The 19492-nt window shown below is 37.6% G+C and overlaps 1 protein-coding gene across 1 annotated transcript in view; it reads left to right on the forward strand.

Annotated features, from left to right (window-relative positions):
- Window positions 1-19492, forward strand: part of ralgapa1 (Ral GTPase activating protein catalytic subunit alpha 1) — a 243709-nt gene that overhangs the window by 83774 nt on the left and 140443 nt on the right. The window contains 4 exon segments of the mRNA XM_028821562.2: window positions 10314-10466; window positions 10611-10804; window positions 13955-14053; window positions 14162-14317. Coding sequence (XP_028677395.2) covers window positions 10314-10466; window positions 10611-10804; window positions 13955-14053; window positions 14162-14317 — 602 coding nt within the window.

Consider the following 19492-nt stretch of genomic DNA (forward strand, 5'->3'; position numbering starts at 1 on the left):
CTCTTTTCGCTGTTCCGTTATTTCACTGAGTAATAATTTCCATTTGTTAGCACTAATGCTATCTTTACTATCAGTCTTTCATGTCTTTTGAATTTTACTTCTTCCATAATCTTTAACCTGCTCTGCATGAGTATTGTGCCAACATTTTTGAACTCTAATTACGATGTTCTACTTTGTCTTTGTCTTCTACTCTTTGTCTTTTATTTCCGTCCCCGCTTGAACCTGCTAGGTTTTCAGCTCCACTTGGTCTGGGCTGATTATTACTTTCCTTATTTTCCAAATTTGCACTTAGATTGTTATTGTTCTTTTTTGAATTCTTTTCTCTCCAATGCTTTTGGGCCTCTTTTCTACACACTGCCTTTTCTTTTTCCCTTAGTCGTTGACGTGTCATCTAGAACGTATAGAATTATTGTCCAGAAATGGACTATTATGAATGAAATGAATAGATTGTATGTATAACAATACTGTCCAGAAAAGCTTCTTTAAAGATTGAAACGGAGAACCTTTCATAAACGACTTAAAATGAGGAAAATATAAAAATTTATAAGAGCTGAGGGTACAGGAAATGTTTCTGACAAAAGCATTCACACGAATGAGAGGTGATTGGAACGTGTACGTGGTTGAATATGGTTGCGTGGAGTGCGGGACTTGAAAAAATCTCCTAGCAAAAGTATTGTCTCGCAGGACTTGAAATTATCTCTTTGAAAGAGTCTCGTCTCAGGATTTCCTTTTATAATAGAGAGATAAATTTATAAAACACAAACTATATAAATCCCCTCACAGCTGCCATGTAAAAAAGGCTACTGAAAAGATTACATTTGTTGAGAATCAACAGATTTGGTTTACTTTATAAATTGATCTTATCTTAAATTACTATTTTCTGTGAACCTTTTGTAAATGAACAAATGAAATCAAAATCGAGAAAAGACAGGGATAGGCACTACATCTAAAGCAGATATGTTCCAGTGAATTAAAAACTTGCTTTTTTTTTTAGTGTTGGGTGGTAGACGTACTCAAAAATTTTTGAAATTTTTTTAACAAGAAAAAATTAATTATTATATGTAACAGAAACATGTAAAAACTAAAACATCAACCTAAATATAGTAGGAAAGGTATTTCTAGTTTTTATTGCTCTACTGATGTAAATTTAGTAGACATGTATTATGTGATATGTGTTGAAACAGTTACCAATGCACAGCCTGATGTTGCAATACATGATTGTGGGACAGCAGAAGCATGTTTCTTTGTGCAGTTTTCTTTTAATATTTTTCATGTTGATTAGAATGTCAGTGCCTTATCTGTGCCGATAGACTCCACTCATTCTTTATTGTAGGCTACCACAGTGCAAGGCTTAGTGAATTCCACATTTTCCCAGCACAAACATTGATAGTTGCTGTATTCTGAACAGTGCTCATTCTTCCACATGATCACAGTTATTTTGCTTATTTGCCATGTAGATACAGTAATCCCTCCTCCATCGCGGGGGTTGCGTTCCAGAGCCACCCGCGAAATAAGAAAATCCGCGAAGTAGAAACCATATGTTTATATGGTTATTTTTATATTGTCATGCTTGGGTCACAGATTTGCGCAGAAACACAGGAGGTTGTAGAGAGACAGGAACGTTATTCAAACACTGCTAACAAACATTTGTCTCTTTTTCAAAAGTTTAAACTGTGCTCCATGACAAGACAGAGATGACAGTTCCGTCTCACAATTAAAAGAATGCAAACATATCTTCCTCTTCAAAGGAGTGCGCTTCGGAAAGAGAGAGAGGAAAGCAAACAAATCAATAGGGCTGTTTGGCTTTTAAGTATGCGAAGCACCGCGGCACAAAGCTGTTGAAGGCGGCAGCTCACACCCCCTCCGTCAAGAGCAGACAAAGAGAGAGAGAGAGAAAAAAACAAGCAAAAATCAATACGTGCCCTTTGAGCTTTTAAGTATGCGAAGCACCGTGCCACATGTCGCTTCACGAAGCAGCTGCACAGAAGGTAGCAACGTGAAGATAATCTTTCAGCATTTTTAGACGAGAGTACGTATCGTCTAGGTGTGCGAACAGCCCCCCTGCTCAATCCCCCTACGTCAGGATCAGAGAAAGTCAGTGCAAGAGAGAGAGAAAAGTAAGTTGGGTAGCTTCTCAGCCATCTGCCAATAGCGTCCCTTGTATGAAATCAACTGGGCAAACCAACTGAGGAAGCATGTACCAGAAATTAAAAGACCCATTGTCCGCAGAAATCCGCGAACCAGCAAAAAATCCGCGATATATATTTAAATATGCTTACATATAAAATCCGCGATAGAGTGAAGCCACGAAAGGCGAAGCGCGATATAGCGAGAGATTACTGTACTGCACACCATTGCAGCTTTATGTGATTATCATCACCACACACATCACAATGGATTGGTCGTACAATGCTGTATGTGTCAACATCAGATGACCAATATGCATTATCATCACTATCACTTGATTCAACTTCTAATTCAGTTTTAGTTTGTTCTAAAATAGACTTTACAGCTGTTCATTTACACGGCGTAGTGTGTTTTGGCTGAAGACTCCGTCCCACTCGTGAATATAGATGAGTTAACATAGAGTAGCTAAACGCATAGAAATATTCAGAATTGTTTTGCAGCATGATGTTATTTATGCAGTAGATGGTAGCAGAATACTGTCCTGAGCATTATTTTGGCTTAACACTTTACATCGCATCATAACGGCTTAATCCAATAGATACTTGGGCTCAACCATTTTTACATAGACTTAGTAATTCATAATGGCAAATGTATTAAAAATCAAAAAAATCTGTAATTCATATATACGTATGCAGTCCCTTAATTCAGAACTTTGTTGATGCCCCTTTGGCGGCAATTACAGCTTCAGGTCTTCTTGGGTAAGTCTGATCTTGGGCAGTTTATTCTTCCTGACAGATCCTCTCAAGGGCTGTTACATTTTAGGGGAAGTGCCTGTAAACTGTATCCTTTAGGTCTCTCCTCTCTTTGGGTGGGCCACTCAAATCAGAGTCAGAAACTTATCTCAAAGCCACTCCAGTGTTGCCCTGGCTGTATGCTTTAGGTCATTATCATGCTAAAAGGTGAGACATCTCCCCTGTCCATGGTCGTTTGAACTCTAGAGCAGGTTTTCTTCAAGGATCTGTCCGAATTTGATTGCATTCATCCTTCAGTGCTAGTTCTTTCTCTGAAGCTCTGTTAGAGTGATTTATTAGGATGTTTTCTGATAAGTTGAGGGTAGGGAAAAGGCTCCTTTTAAGGTTTGTTTTGAGATGCTGGACACATGGCTAACTTGCATGCTTAATTGGACATGTGCTGCCATCACACAAGGATCACTATTATAAATCTTGTGGTAGAAATAGTACTACTGCAATTTCTTTATTTTTGCTGTGTGTTTAAAGAAAATATTGCACAGTACTGTCAAGTGCTTCAGTGGATGGTTTCAGCACATCTTACTAGATGAAACTGCATTGTTTTTCCTTGTGTGCTTTTGACCCAGTGATGGACATGTCAACAACATTCTTACAGTAGACATGTGTGAAAGTTTTGTGAATTTCTCTGATCAACACTACTCACTATTAAAACTGATTGCCTCATGTTTGTCAGAATAAATCTACATTACCCTGTGTGTGATTGGAATTAGTAATATTCCTTGGACAGATGTGTTAAATGTGGAGCTTAAAGGTCTACATAGACTACAGTATAATTAGGTCAAATCTGTATTGTTTCATTAAAAAGGACTTCATATTATTGGTCAGATATGGCACTGGTGGTTTTAGGGTATATATATATACTTTGTTCCATGACCACCTGGCTGCATTTCATCATTTCAGCAATAATGAATTCTCCTTCATGCAGCAGGATTCCTACGTGGAGAGCTATGTTAATCACTCCATGACTAAAAACTATAACACAGCTCTGCCATGCAACAAACAATATTGTTAGATAAACAAACCAAGCGTAGATCATATGTCAAATCAAATTAATCTAATATAGTGCTATTTAATTTAAAAAAAAAAAAAAGATTTAAAAAAAATTTAACTGATATTTCCAAGTCTAAATTTACACTAGGTCTAGGCCTAATCCCATGTGGATGTTGTGGTGGGATCTTAAATAACAACCTGTTCATGTTCTATAAGCTTCCAAAATTCCCAAGTTAAAAGTAGTTCAGCAGTGGAAAGAGAAAGTCAGAATTACTCTGTATGTCTGTCATTCTTTGAATAGTAACCACAAAAATCATCTTGATGTACTGTATCTGTTGCTTCTGTAGGTAGTGTAGTCAAATTGATTCCTGCATAAATAAAATTACCATACAATTCTCAGTTCCGTCAAGGTTTCATTTGTGCAGTTTTTCATTTTAGCTGAAAACCTGATATTATCCACTGGGGAACATATGCAACGACGTTAAACAAGGGCTGTTGGTTTTTTTGTTTCCCCCCGCTTTGGTGGCAAGCCTGTTTTTTCTGTCCATGGCTTTGAAGTATCATTCCAAACCTATTGTGCCAAGAGAAGAGTGTTTTAGAATAAGCATGTTTTGATTACAAGGGAACATGCTGATAACATCACATTTACAGTACGTATTTGTCTGACACCTTTATCCAAGGTGACTTAAAATGTTTGATACAATTGGTTACATTTCTTTTTTGGTTTTCCAAGAGGAGCATAGGCAGGTCGAGTGACTTGCTCATAGACGGGCAGTGTCAGCAGTGGGATTTGAACCCGCAGCCTCAGGGTTTGAAGTCCAAAGCTTTAACCACTACACCACACTGCCTGCAAAAACAATCTTTTTGAAAATATATTTTACTGATGTCAACAACTGCTGACTTCAACTTCTCTCATTTTTATTACCGTGTTACAGAGTCTAGTGTTGGCATTAGTTACAACTGGAATTTTCACTTTCCAAATGCCTGCTAGGAAGGCCACGAGCAGGGTGCCAATTTCCAAAAAGCTGATTGGGATGGGTATGCAAAAGACTTGGACCATGTTATATAATTCATCCCAGCAAAATTTCAATCAAATGAACATTTCGCCAACGCTGTAAAAGCTGCTGCTAAATGCCATATACCTTGCGGGCTTCCAAAAGATTACCTACTTCGATGGAACCAGTACTGTGATGACCTACATTAAGAATATAATGCAAAATACAACAATGTACTTGCAACCTAGCTTTTAAGACAATTGAATGAGCAAAGAAAGAAAAAGTGGAAAGATGTGGTTGAAAACACTAATTTCACTCAAGTCAGAAAGCATAGCATCTTCTACAAAAACTGGGCAGCAACCTAGCCCCAACTTCTTCTAATACCAAAGTAACACCAAACAGCATAGCAGCTAGATTAAAACAAGTATCAAAAGCAAAAATGGACCCTGAACTTGTTAGGCTACGTTCAAAGAAAAAAATCACTCACTGCACACTTAAACTTCTTGAGTGATTTTAGTTCTGAGGACCTGATCACGGCACTCAATAGTGTGAAGACGGGGAAAGCCACTGGATTTGAAGGAGTGTTTGTAGAATTTATTAAATGTTCTAGGATTAAAACCAAGTTTTGGTTAACTGAACTGTTTAATAATACCCTGAAAACAAGGCAACTAACAAATTCATTTAAACAAACCAGAGTTGTCGCGATATTGAAGCCTGGCAAAGATGGGACGGACCATGGCCATTACCAACCTATATCACTCCTCAGCGTTCCTTATAAAATACTGGAGCCGTTAACATTTTGACGCATCTAGCCCATAATAGATGCAGCAATACCTGTAAGCAAGCGAGTTTCAGGAAAATCCACAGCTTCACAGAACAAGTAATGGCCTTAACCACACACATTGAATCAGGGTACCCATGTCAGCTGAAAATGGGAGCTTACAGCAGTTTACGGTTCTGCATGGCATGATAGGCCAATGCTCAAATTTATGTAGACAATCCCATGCGCCAAACTCTAAAGCCTGCTCAACAACATGCTCACTAATTGTTTCTTCAAAGTCTTCCTGGGAGAAAGAAACAGTGGCTGGTGCAGGCTAAACGATTGGCTTCCAAAAGGAAGTGTGTTAGCACCAGTACTGTTTAATCTGTACATGCTAGATATACCTCATTCATAAGCAAAGCAGTTCTAGTACGCCGATGACCTAGCTCTTGCATGCCAGGCAAAATCGTTCACAGAATGTGAAGAAGCCCACAAGGAAGAGTTTCAAGTGCTGAATGACTTGCTTCCATGATATTGCCTTCAACCTAACCCCATAAAAACTGAGGCATGTCTGTTCCTTTTGAATACATGTAATGCACAACTGACCTTGCATCTTGATGGCGTGCAAATCTATTATATTGATAGTCTGGAATATTTGGGAGTCATATTAGACTGAATGCTCCCATTTAATAAACATCTAGAAAAAGTTGCAACGAAAATCAGGCGGCAAGTCAACATTGTCCAAAAGCCAACTGGAATAGGCTGGGGTACTGATGTACAAATACTACGTACAGCAACACTCTCTCTGGTATACTCAACGGTTGAATACTGCACACTGGTGTGGCTTCATAGTGCACATGCCTCCTAAATTGACGTTCACCTAAATAACGCAAAGTGGCTTCTCTCTGAAGCCGTAAAATCAACCCAGCTTGCTTGGCCTCCAGTGCTAACTAATACAGCAACGCTGAAGTTAAGGTGTGAAGCTGGTGCCACATAAGAGTTCACCATCTGTCAAGAGTTTGCAAATTCTTTTATTATTTGAATACATTCAAAATCTACCTAACCTCCAATTGCGTTCACGTAAACCGTCCTGGATAGTAGGCCTAGCTTTGACCGAGAATGAGTTCCGTTTGGACAAGAAGTGGAAATTAATTTGGATTCCTACAAACCCCATTAATACTCACCTCGTCAATGGTCAAACTGCCCGAGTGCCTGGGTTTGAGGTAAGACATTGCCAATGAATACCCCCACACACTCCCTCCAAACGAGTATGTAACACTGATCCTTGTAATGGGCTATAAATTAAAAACTTGCAACTACATTTAAGTGCAAAACACACATGCAGAAGGGAACTGGAAATGTGTCAGTGTATTAGTGTCTTAAAGGTAATGTGTTTTTATATGGATTTGTATGTGACCTGTGCACAATATGTGAGCAAATCCCCTTTAATAGTATTACAGAGAGTGTTGTGCAGTCAATGCAGACATGAAGGAGTGAAAAACCCATGTGCTTTAGTACTGCACTTCTTTGGTAGCAGTGTCAGTGAGTTGGTACCTTGGGTCGTTTGGGTGGAGTAAAAACTACTTTTCAGTTTGAATGAGTTGAGTACCTGCTATTGGATTTATGGGAGGCAAACCTTAGTGAATTCAGGCTTCCTCTATACAAGAAATTGTACCGTTCTGATATTTAATTCTGTTAATTTTATCTCGGGAGACGTGATGGTGCAGCAGTTAGTACTGCTGCCTCATACTGTAGCACAGGCCACATTCTTGGCCAAAATAATCCCTCCAGCACAGTTTTCAGACATTTTCCTTGCTGTCAAGAACACCTAAACGACCACTGCACCATTATGATCCAGTCAAAACTAGTTCAGCCTCTCCCTCCCCATTGACTTCACTTCATTTGGTTGAATTCAGTGAAGTTCCAGAACGTTTCAGCAATTTTCCCGAACTCAAGGTGAAGCAAATTCAGACAGTTCTGACAATTAGTTAATGTGCTGTAGACTGCACCGCTGGTACATGTACAAAGCTCTTTCCAGGTATGGGGAGTTCAGCAGCAATCACTGCCCTGTTTCTCTTTCAGTTCAGTCGTGGTACAACATATACAAGACATAAGACAGACAAGTCTCTCTTCTATTTTCATGATCCAAAACATCTGTGCTCCTTCTTTTTTCTTGGCTGCATTATTCACATTGCACTTTCGGGTGTACACTCGTTGGTTGTCACCTCTCACAGACAGATGAGAGTGCTCTTATAACTTAAGAAAAAAATCAAACCCATTTGATTTTTCCTGGGTGAACTGTAGATCAGTCTCTCTGAGTCATTGGGAATGTCACACTGTATATTCGCCGGTCATGGAAGTGCACTGTGTCAGCCCCTGACTAACTAAGATTATCTAAATTAAGTCGGTGACTGGAAATTGCTGTAACAGTCATGTAATATGACTTTTAAAAAGCTAACTTTACTAAATAAATAAATAAAGATTTTACATAAATAAAGATTTCTGTTGTTAAACATCTTTTTTGAGTTGAAAGTGATGCATTATACGAATGGCCTTTTGTTTTTTGTAGAATGTGTAAATCTACTGAAGTGTAAATTGTGTCTGCCCAAAATCATGCAAAAAATCCCTCTATGCAATATTTTATCAATAACAAAAAATGGGAAAAAAAAGCCATCTCACTGTAAAATCCTTTTAACTATTGTGGTTTACATGTAGTAGTTGCTTTAGTGCAAGAGTGAGTCCAAGATATGAGCCGTCTTTGATTAAAGCTAACATACATAATATATGGCCACAGAGAAGACCCAAAACAGAAGTAGAAAATAAACACAAAAGACAGCGTTTCTGTTGTTCTTGGCAGAACTGATGCTGCATTTCATTCACTTTAGAAGTCGGACGTTGGAGCTAAGAATGACATCACACCTGAGTTGATCCCATTCCAGTAAAACATTCGGAAAACTGTTGTTGTGCTTACACCATTGTAATAAATAGTAGTGGATAACAGAACATTAAGCTGTATTATTTGTATCCAAACATTGTAACAGCTTGTCCACAGATATAAGTTGGATAGTACTGTTTATACAACTGATTTAGTGGGAAGCAAATAGACAAAAGTGCTATAATTAACAGCATAATACTTCAGTTTTCACTCACTTTCACTGTGTATGTCACCATTTTGGATTGGCAGCACAATCTGAATTCGGACAAACTTGGGCTGTTGCCATCCAAGAGAAGATACTGCAGCATCAAAGCCAGATCTGCCAGGCTACAGGATAGTTTTTACCCCCAAGCTTTCAGACTCCTTAACACCATGCTGCCCCCTCAGATCTTCCACACTGCCTCAACCACCTCTAAAAACCCGCTGACACATAACTTTTATACATGCAAGCCACTTTCCTGCAAAGACTAATGTGCATGTAAAAAAGAACTGAAAATCTCATACTGACCTTTAAGTATTTTGACATTCTTGATATCTTTCTGCTGTGAAACATTCTGACCTGTCATTGTTTACATATGTCTTAAACATCTATTATCATACACTGATAATTTCTGTTTTATCTATATCTATCATTTATTTATTTTATTATATTAAATATCTATTGACTAAATTTATGTATCTATATTGCAAATATCATACATTGCATCAATGTTCATATTCCTTACTACAGGTCAATATTGCTGCTACTTCTTTGTCTTGTCTTTGCACAATGTCTTGTCTTGTTTGTGTTTTAATTTTAAATTTTAATTTTAATTCTATTTTTAATATTTGCACATCATGTTGTTACACTGTGGATCTTGAGCTTCGCAATTTCGTCTGTCTGTATACTTGTATATGGTTGAGATGACAATAAAGTTCGCTTTGACTTTGGCTTGACAGACCAGTTTAGAGTTTCTGAGTTGTAAATCCAACTTTAGAGGGCATTCCAGTTGAAAATTCCAACTTCACACATCAAATGAAATACAGCATAAATGATGGGTCAATTATTAAGTGAGTTGGCACCAATTCTGTGCTTGTTAGGCACTCTCCTATTGACTGCTGCAATCCCATCCAGATCAATCAAGCTTTTCCTCAGGAAGACAGTCACCTTTAAGCCTATCTTGAGTTTATCTTCTAGGCCAAGCCCCATAATAACATTTGTTTGGGACAGGTTTGTGTAGTTATTGGCCTATCAGTCTCGATTACTTTTTACTAGTATTTAGAATTACTTAGGAGGTTTCCAAAGTGCTAGTTTCAGTTTTGACCATAGGCCAGCACAGTCCCAAGCTGTCCCAATTGGATTATAACACCTGAAAGCGTTGTTCTGTTCTCCTGTCATTCCACAATGCCTTCTCTTTCTTTAATTTTCCTCATGGTATGTTCACTTTTAGGGGACTCTTGGTACTAACGGAAAATTCAGCTTCTTCATGGCTCCTACTCATCCATGATAATGCTTAGAAAAGCTGTTTAGTCACAAGTTTGGGTATATACTTTTAACTATAGCCCTTGTTAGGCTTTTTTTGATTATCTGTTTCAACATTACTACTAGTTCTAAAATTTGGCAACCTGTTATACTATAATAAACAGTATTTATAAACTTGTGTTATAATTTTAAGTTTTTTTGAAGATAATTTAATTTGGACTGCTTTTATCTTCAGGATCTGAAAGTGCTTCTCCTGTTCATTCAGCGGGTGGTTCCAGATCTCAGACGCCTTCCCCATCTACATTAAATGCTGATCATATGGAGCACAAGGAACTGCACTTGGATAAAAAACTCCATCATTCTGTATTACAAACACCAGATGACCTAGGTATTTAAACGCTACTATTGTTGTATGCTATATATTTTTTCATATTAGGAATTATTTTTACAAATTGGCTGTGGTTAATTTAATTGTGACAATTATTAACAAATTAAGTACAAAATATTTCTTCCTCTGTAATATTCTTCACAGAAACAAGTGAATTCCCTACAGAGGACTGCAGTGTGATGGCAGGAGGAACCCTTACAGGATGGCATGCAGATGTAGCCACTGTGATGTGGAGGCGGATGCTTGGGATTTTAGGAGATGTCAATTGCATAAAGGATCCAGAGATACATGCACAAGTGTTTGACTATTTGTGTGAGCTTTGGCAAAATTTAGCTAAGGTAAATAATATGCCTACTAACACATGCAAGAAAGAATTTCACTGTACTCTGGACACATGACAGTGATGACTCTATAGACCTATAATATTATAAATATGAGTGGGAGCTGTAGTCATTTCAGTGAGAATTATCTATATATATAAAAATGGAATGGGTGGGTCGTCGGGTGGGCCTTTTTTTCATTCCGTCGTTTTTTCGACGTTTTGAAAATGTAGAATGATTATTTGATTTTTTTGTTTTTATTTGATCGTGTCTATGTAGCCGCCGTCGTAATAAAGTATCGCTAAAATCGTCATTTATCGTAATTTATTTTTGACGTATAACGTCGCCGTCGTCGAGGTCAGTGATACCAGTGCAAAAAATCTGCTTACGGTTGAAAGACACGCCCTACTCACTGGACAGTTAAAAACACCAATCAAACTAACGATGACATCAAGTATTACCCAATCAAAAGTAGGAAAGGAGGCATCTTCATAAAATGCGTGTGGGATGATTTGCATGAGACGCTGCTTTAAAAAAAAAATGATAAAAAAAATACGGGATAAATCCCGTCCAGTATTGATTCAAAACGGGACGCGCAATTTCATTCTCAAACGTGGCACGATTCCGTATTTTAAAGGACGGGTGGCAACCCTACAGTGCCAGGTAACCACCCATACAATCACATTGTGAGTCAGACTAGGAATGCAATGAATGTAATTACCCCGATCTACATACAAGGCGAAAGTCTTGCAACATTCAAAGATGATGGTTTGGGATAAGTACACCATACAACATAAAAGAGCTTATGAAGCCTTGAACCGAAAAAAGCAACATCTCAGAGATCGTAAAAAAAAAAAAAGGAGCTAATGTCGTTTTACTCGCTGTAGATTTTAGTCAAACATTACCAGTTATTTCACGAGGGAGACCAGCACATCAACTCAACGCGTGTTTAAAATCCATGCTTCTCCCACGCTCGGTTATATGTCGCGTGTTCTCGGGTAGGTGCACCAAAAAATGTATACATTTAAGCATGTAATGGGCAAACAAAAAATGAGGTATACCCGAAGGCACAGCAGTAGTACTTAATGTAACTTTACTTCTTAAATGTTAATGTTTTACTGTTTAATAATTTATACGCTTCTTATATGTTGTTCAAATTCTTTTATCAAAATACCACTGACAGCGCAATGCACGATAACATCGAGTGAATACACCATACGCATCCGCCCACGGCTGCCCTGCTGTGCGCAGATAGGACTTGATTGTACAATAAAATAAAATAAAGATAAAAAGACTAAAACAATCATCACCCATAAAGCGGATAGTAGATGTGACGTACTATATGTGTACCACATTTCAAGTGTATAGGTGCAACGGTTTGCGAGCTACAGGTCATTTAAAATCCTGGACAGACACACAAATTGCCACGGTAGCAAATTACAGAAGAAGATTTTACTGTTTAATAATTTATATTTATATGAAATGTGCTTCTTATATATTACTTCATATTCTCATATGATAATGATGTTAATGTTTATATTGATTTCTGTGTTATTAAAACTGCATGTATGTGTGTATATGTATATATATATATATATACTAGCAAAATACCCGCGCTTCACAGCGGAGAAGTAGTGTGTTAAAGAGGTTATGAAAAAAAAAAGGAAACATTTTAAAAATAACGTAACATGATTGTCAATGAAAGCCCGTTTCACTCAGTAAGTCTTATGTGTGTGTTTATGTATGTGTGTGTATATATATGTACATGTGTATATGTAGATATGTATATATATGTATATGTATATAAATGTTTATGTGTGTGTGTATATTATATATATAATATATATATATATAAAAGACAGCAACAGTTATAACAATGACAACACAATTACATTGACAATCATGTTACGTTATTTTTAAAATGTTTCCTTTTTTTTTCATAACCTCTTTAAAACACTACTTCTCCGCTGCGAAGCGCGGGTATTTTGCTATATATATATATACAAGCTGTATATACCCCACGTTGCCCGGGGCAGAAGTAACCTAATCGGTCAAACACTTACATATATACCAAAGTAAACCTAATCGGTCAAACAGTTACATATATAAAAAAAGCGAACCTAATCGGATAAACAGCTTCATATATACAGAAGCGAACCTAATCGGACAAACAGCTAATCTATATACATAAGCAAACCTAATTGGTCAAACAGTTACATAAATACAAAAGCAAACCTAATCGATGAAACAGCTTCATATATACAGAAGCGAACCTAATTGGTCAAACAGTTATGCATGTGCAGAATAATTTTACAAAGATTATGCGTTTTAACAATCATTAAAAAGAAAAGATTGAGGAACTCTTCTTCTATATGTGATGAAGCTGGATGAAGCTGACTTGACGAAGACGTAGGTGGCATAGATTGGTTTTTCTAAAACAGAAGAAAAAAATGAGTATCTATTATTATTTTAAATTAGAATGAAAATGAGAACCTGGATTAGAGATAGATTATCCGTATTAAAATATGTGCATGAATAAACTTTTGCTAACTCTCTAGCAAAAGTTTATTCATACAAATTGGCATGGGATGGCTTTGTGAAAAAGTAAAAATTAGATAAAAATAAATTGAGAATGCGTACTTCGATTTGACTGAGATTATCTGTAATGATGAAAAAAAAGTTTAGTATGTTTTTTTTTCCATACGGGAAGGATGTAAAACCTTACATAGGCACCCTTCAGCCCGTACTGAAGGGTACTGTCAGATTCTTACTGACTAAAAAACACCCTTTTTATTCCACAGCTACCCCAAAAACCACTATTAGGCATTACTTTGGGGTGGCAGTAGTTTAGTTATGAAACAGCTGGGTCCTGAAAAAAATCTGTCTTATTAGTGGCTTCATCACATATAGAAGAACAGTTCCTCAATCTTTTCTTTTTAATGATTGTTAACACGCATAATGTTTGTAAAATCATTCTGCACATGCATAACTGTTTGACCAATTAGGTTCGCTTCTGTATATATGAAGCTGTTTGACCGATTAGGTTTACTTTGGTATATATGTAAGTGTTTGACCGATTAAGTTACTTCTGCCCCGGGCAACGCCGGGTATATACAGCTCGTACAGTATAAAGTTAATATTTTTTTTGTTGTTGCATTATTTCTTTAGATAAGAGACAATTTGGGTATTTCAACTGACAATCAAACTACACCTCCTCCACCAGTGTTAATACCTCCGCTTCGTATTTTAACCCCATGGCTTTTCAAAGTAAGCAAGCTTTTTATTTTCTTTTTCTTAGTATTCCAATGGCTTAAGTGTTTTACTTGATTTCATCAACTAATTACCTCATCATTTAACTTTTGACCTTAATTTTAGGCAACTATACTCAATGATAGATATAAACAAGGGAAACTTCATGCATATAAACTTATCTGCAAGATAATGAAGAGAAGACAAGATGTTTCTCCAAACTCAGATTTTCTGACGCACTTTTATTATATAATGCACTGTGGATTGTTGCATGTTGATCAGGTAAGAATTCTAAATTTGGGACTTTAGTTTTTAACATTAATTGATTATTTCATTTGTCTGAATGTTGGCGTTTTACATAGAACAGATAAATGAGAATCCAAGTAAAAAATGTTCAAGCTAGCTTATCATTTTTTAAGTAATGTGTCCCAACTATCACCTTTTTTTTTTTTTTTTTTTTTTTTTTTTTTTTTTTTTTAAAAAGAAAGAAAAAACTAATACTTTTATTTAAACACTGAGTAGTGGTAAGTCGTGTTATCTGACAAGTGGATATGTGAAACCCTGACCAATTGTTATTACATTTCTGTAACCTAAAATCTGCACTCCTACTGGCCCTCTGAAAGCATATGCAAAATGGGATTCACAACACCCAAATGCTAAGTTAAATGAGGTTTGATTTTTTTTTTTTTTATTTGCACACAAAACATTATTAACAAAACACTCACACTTCAATTGAATAAATAATCTATGCAATGTAAATAGAAGGTGTCATCTGTGAATAGTGTAAAATAGCCAGTGGTGTAATGGTACTTTAGAATTATACTAAAGAGATCCTGCCAAGTTCTGTAAAAGTTTGAACAGATCATTCTAAAGAGAATTTGATTCTTCCAATTTGAGATAATATGGAATATCATTTTACCACTGAGCTTGTAGAAAGTGGATTTGTAATCTTCCAATTGAGCAAAATGAGTCTTCCTGCAAGTAATGTGGCATAGGAAATTACAACTGATTTCTCATAGCACACTAAATATTGTTGTCAAGGTGTTAGAAGTGATTTTAGATTCAACACTATGTAAAAGACATACAAAACATTTTGCCCAAAATGGTAAGCTAGATATGCATGTGCTTGATGACATCACTCACAAGTTTATTCTTGCCCTTGAACATATTTTATGCGATCAGTGAAAACTTTTTAATTAAATGGTGGCATGCTTGGTGCATATTGAACTAGAATTTGTATTTTCTAAATGGATGAATCACTTTCCTTTTGTGAGATTTTAATTGAAAGATCACTTTAGAGTAGTTCCTTAAGATTCTAGTTAAGAGTGAATAATTTGAGATTTATTGATATCTATTGGGAGTGCTGTCTGAATTTTCATTCACACTAGTCAGTATTGCCTCCAGAATAGAACACTGTGTAAGGTACTGGAAAATTGATTGTTTTTAACAAATGCTCTAAGTTGTATAAAAATGTGTATGGAAGTTTAAATTTTCAGCTTAATTGCTCAAAGAATTCAAAGATGTTACCAGTACAGTAATCTCACGCTATATCGCGCTTCGATTTTCGTGGCTTCACTCTATCGCAGATTTTATATGTAAGAATATTTAAATATATATCGCGGATTTTTTGCTGGTTCGTGGGTTTCAGTGGACAATGGGTCTTTAAATTTCTGGTACATGCTTCCTTAGTTGGTTTGCCCAGTTGATTTCATACAAGGGACGCTATTGGCAGATGGCTGAGAAGCTACCCAATCAGAGCACGTATTAAATAAAACTCCTCAAATATATTGTGAGCACGGGGGCTGTTCGCACCCCTAGAGGATACGGCCGCTCCTCAAAAAACGCTAAAAGACTACCTTCACATTGCTCCCTTTCTTGCTGGGCTTACTTGTGGTTGCTTTGTTGCGCGATATGCTTCCCGCAGGGTGCTTCACATACTTAAAAGCTCAAACAGCACCTATTGATTTTTGATTGTTTGCTTTTCTCTCTCTCTCGCTCTGACATTCTCTGCTCCTGACGGACGGGGTGTGAGCAGGGGGGATGTTCGTACTCCTAGAGGATACAGACGCTCGTCTAAAAAATGCTGAATGACTACCTTCACTTTGCTCCCTTCCTTGCTGGGCTTCCTTGCAGCTGCTTTGTCAAGCGACATGCTTCCCGCACGGTGCTTCGCATACTTAAAAGCCCAAACAGCACCTATTGATTTTTGATTGTTTACTTTTCTCTCTCTCTCTCTCTCTGACATTCTCTGCTCCTTTGAAGAGGAAGATCTGTTTGCATTCTTTTAATTGTGAGACGAAACTGTCCTCTGTCTTGTCATGGAGCACATTTAAACTTTTGAAAAAGAGACAAATGTTTGTTTGCAGTGTTTGAATAAAGTTCCTTTCTCTCTACACCCTCCTGTGTTTCTGTGCAAATCTGTGACCCAAGCATGATAATATAAAAATAACCATATAAACATATGGTTTCTACTTCGCGGATTTTCACCTTTCGCGGGGGGTTCTGGAACGCAACCCCCACGATCGAGGAGGGATCACTGTATAGAAATATCCAAGTTTCACAGTCCTGAGTATCTCCCATAAATTGAATGCTGCATAGGTTTAGAGGGGCTGAAAGAGGTGATTATCATGGATTGGTCAGTGGATAATAGCTTCTATTCCTGAAAAATATATCCTAAACTAGGGGGCTCCACCCCCTGCTCGCTTCGCTTGCCAACCCCTGGTGTTGGGTAACCCGAAATACATTGATGTATGTATGAGATATATTGGAGTGTACTGGTGTAGATGTCGAACAAAGGAAGTAAAGAACCCATAGCATGGCACATTACAAAGACTTATTGGAATATTTCTTTATACACAACATTTGTAGTAAAGATGGTGTGTTGTCCTTGAATGAGTATTCCTTGGTATGGAGTATCTACAACTTTAACTTTAATGTCAGATGAACGCCGAACTCTTGAGAAGGCTACATAAAGTTGTCCATGTCCAAGTACAGGCTCAGAGAGGTATATGCCAACTCTGTCCATGGTTTGTCCTTAGGATTTGTTGATTGTCATGGCAAATGCAGGTTTAATGGGAAATTGGCGTTGTTTAAGTGTAAAAGGTAATTCCAGGTCAGAACTTGTAAGGTTAACTCTAGGAATCAAAACAGTATTGTTAGAATGTGATCCTGTAAGTACTTTTGTAGACTTGTAGACTAATGGGTGACTGTTTATGACTTCAGCGACGTTTCTCATTATCAGCTCTGTGTATTGCTTGTTTACAGGAAGGTTCATTCGTTGATAGATTGCGACATCTGGATCTAACACGTAGATTTGTGCACATTTGCATTTGTGATTTGGTTCAGGGTGCACTGTTCCAATCCGATGTAATATTTGTCCACATACGCGAAAGCAGTATGGGCCATTGCCAGCTGGTGGCCTGATATTTACCCCGGTAGACGCAAAAGCAAATGAACTATTGTAGGATCCAATGCAGTCCATAAAGTTTTTACTTTCGGGTACATTGTTAGTTAGAAGCTTCCGTAGATATTCAGGAAAGTCATCTAAAGGAGGCAGTCTAACCTGACCCTTTTGACAACAACGTGTAAACTCATTAGTTGTATTGCCAGTTGTTTCTTCAGGGAAGTTAAGTGAATGACAATGACAGCAAATGATATTCATTAATCCTAATGAATGTTCATTAATAGTGGACTCATTACAGAATGTGTTGTCAGCTAATTGGCGTAATTGTTTAGCGGCTGTTTGTCGTTCCTTTCTTTGCCGTTTATCTATTGCCTCTGCTGTTTGAGAGGTGCGTTGTAGGCGCCTGCGTTCATTAATTGTATTCAGGCGGGCTCGTTTCTGTATGTCCGTCAGTTGAGATGATTCGTTTTGGAGCCGTGACTCCTTTGGTTGCGTTGTTTGAGAAGCGCGTTGTAGGCGCCTGCGTTCATTGTTTTTATCCAGGCGGGCTCGTTTTTGTAGCCCCGTTAGTCGAGCTCTTTCTTTTTGGAGCCGTGCCTGCTTTGCCTGCGGCATTTCAGACGCGCGTTGTAGGCGCCTGTGTTCATTGATTTTATCCAGGCGGGCTCGTTTGTGTATCTCCATCAGTTGTGGTCTTTCGTTTTGAACCCGTGCCTGCTTTGCTTCCGCAGTTTCAGATGCGCATTGTAGGCATCTATGTTCATTGTATTTGTCCATGCGGGCTCATTTTTGTAGCTCCGTTAGTTGAGCTGGATCGTTTTGGAGCCGTGACTCCATTAGTTATCCGTTGTGTACCGTTAGTAATATGGATAATTGCACTTACTGTTAATACGGAGCATTTTCTGTGGTTGTACCATTAATAATGCATCACTGTAATGTGATTCACATATGCTATATGGTTTGGACATGTGAGGATGCCGAACGTTTAATACGGAGAGTTTGTTTATTCTTATTACCTGGACCATGCTGTGTAGTGTGGACGTTTAGTTCAGAAGCGCGTTGTAGGCGCCTGCGCTTTTCGTACTTTCTCGCGTCTTCCATACTATCTTTGTGGACCTTTGCGGACACCGTAGTGTCTTCCGTTTGACTCTGGGGTGCAGTGCAGAAGCCTCTTTTCTGTGTGGCATTAGTTGAGCTCTTTCATTTTTGAGCTGTGACTCCTTCGTTAGTTGAGCTCTCTCGTTTTTTTGAGCCGCGATTCCTTCGTTCGCGGTGGATCAGACTTCGCTTGCGGTTTATGAGGCGCGCGCTGTAGGCGCCTGCGCACTATGTCTCCTGTGTCCATCGCTGTGTACCTGCGTCCGTGCCTTCCGGTTTACCATTCTCGTTTAGTAATATGTATTAGCTCCATTTGTTTAAAGTAATTACCAGTTAGTGGTCAGTTTTCATGTCTTTTCTAACTCTGTGGGGTAATTTTGCCATAATGGAAAAACTGTAGGATGTTTAAGGAACAGGTTGACATACTGTACTTTCTTGTGGCTAATTAAGTTTTAATTAGTTGTGTTTTTAAAGTGCATAATTCTTGCTTCACTTTCATTTTATTAAGTTTTTGTGTAAAAAAAATGTAATATGCATTTTTACTGCTTTTTCATTAATGTATTTTATTTGAATGTAAATAATTCAAAATGCTCTAACAGCAATATTCTACTAATTGAATGGACCAGATACCTGTCCATGAATCGGGGAAAATGCCAAAGCATTACTGTTGATCTAGTTATAAGCATACACTATATATACAGTATTTCATTTATAAAATGTAAGAAAGAATTATTCTGCATAGTGATTTAGTTTCAGTTTTGTTATACAAAGCATGGAAAGGAAACAAGGGGCAAAAATACATTTTTATAAGGCTGCCCAACATCGTTCTGTTGCGCACAGTTTAGACTTGCTGTTACAACTGCTCTGGTAAGATATGCTCTTAAAATCAGACAAGGTGAAACTACTTTCTCATAGCCCTATGTAAGTCAGACATAAGGCTTGGCTGCTGAGCAGTC

The sequence above is a fragment of the Erpetoichthys calabaricus genome, chromosome 16, assembly GCF_900747795.2.
Source record: "Erpetoichthys calabaricus chromosome 16, fErpCal1.3, whole genome shotgun sequence".
Lineage (NCBI taxonomy): Eukaryota > Metazoa > Chordata > Cladistia > Polypteriformes > Polypteridae > Erpetoichthys > Erpetoichthys calabaricus.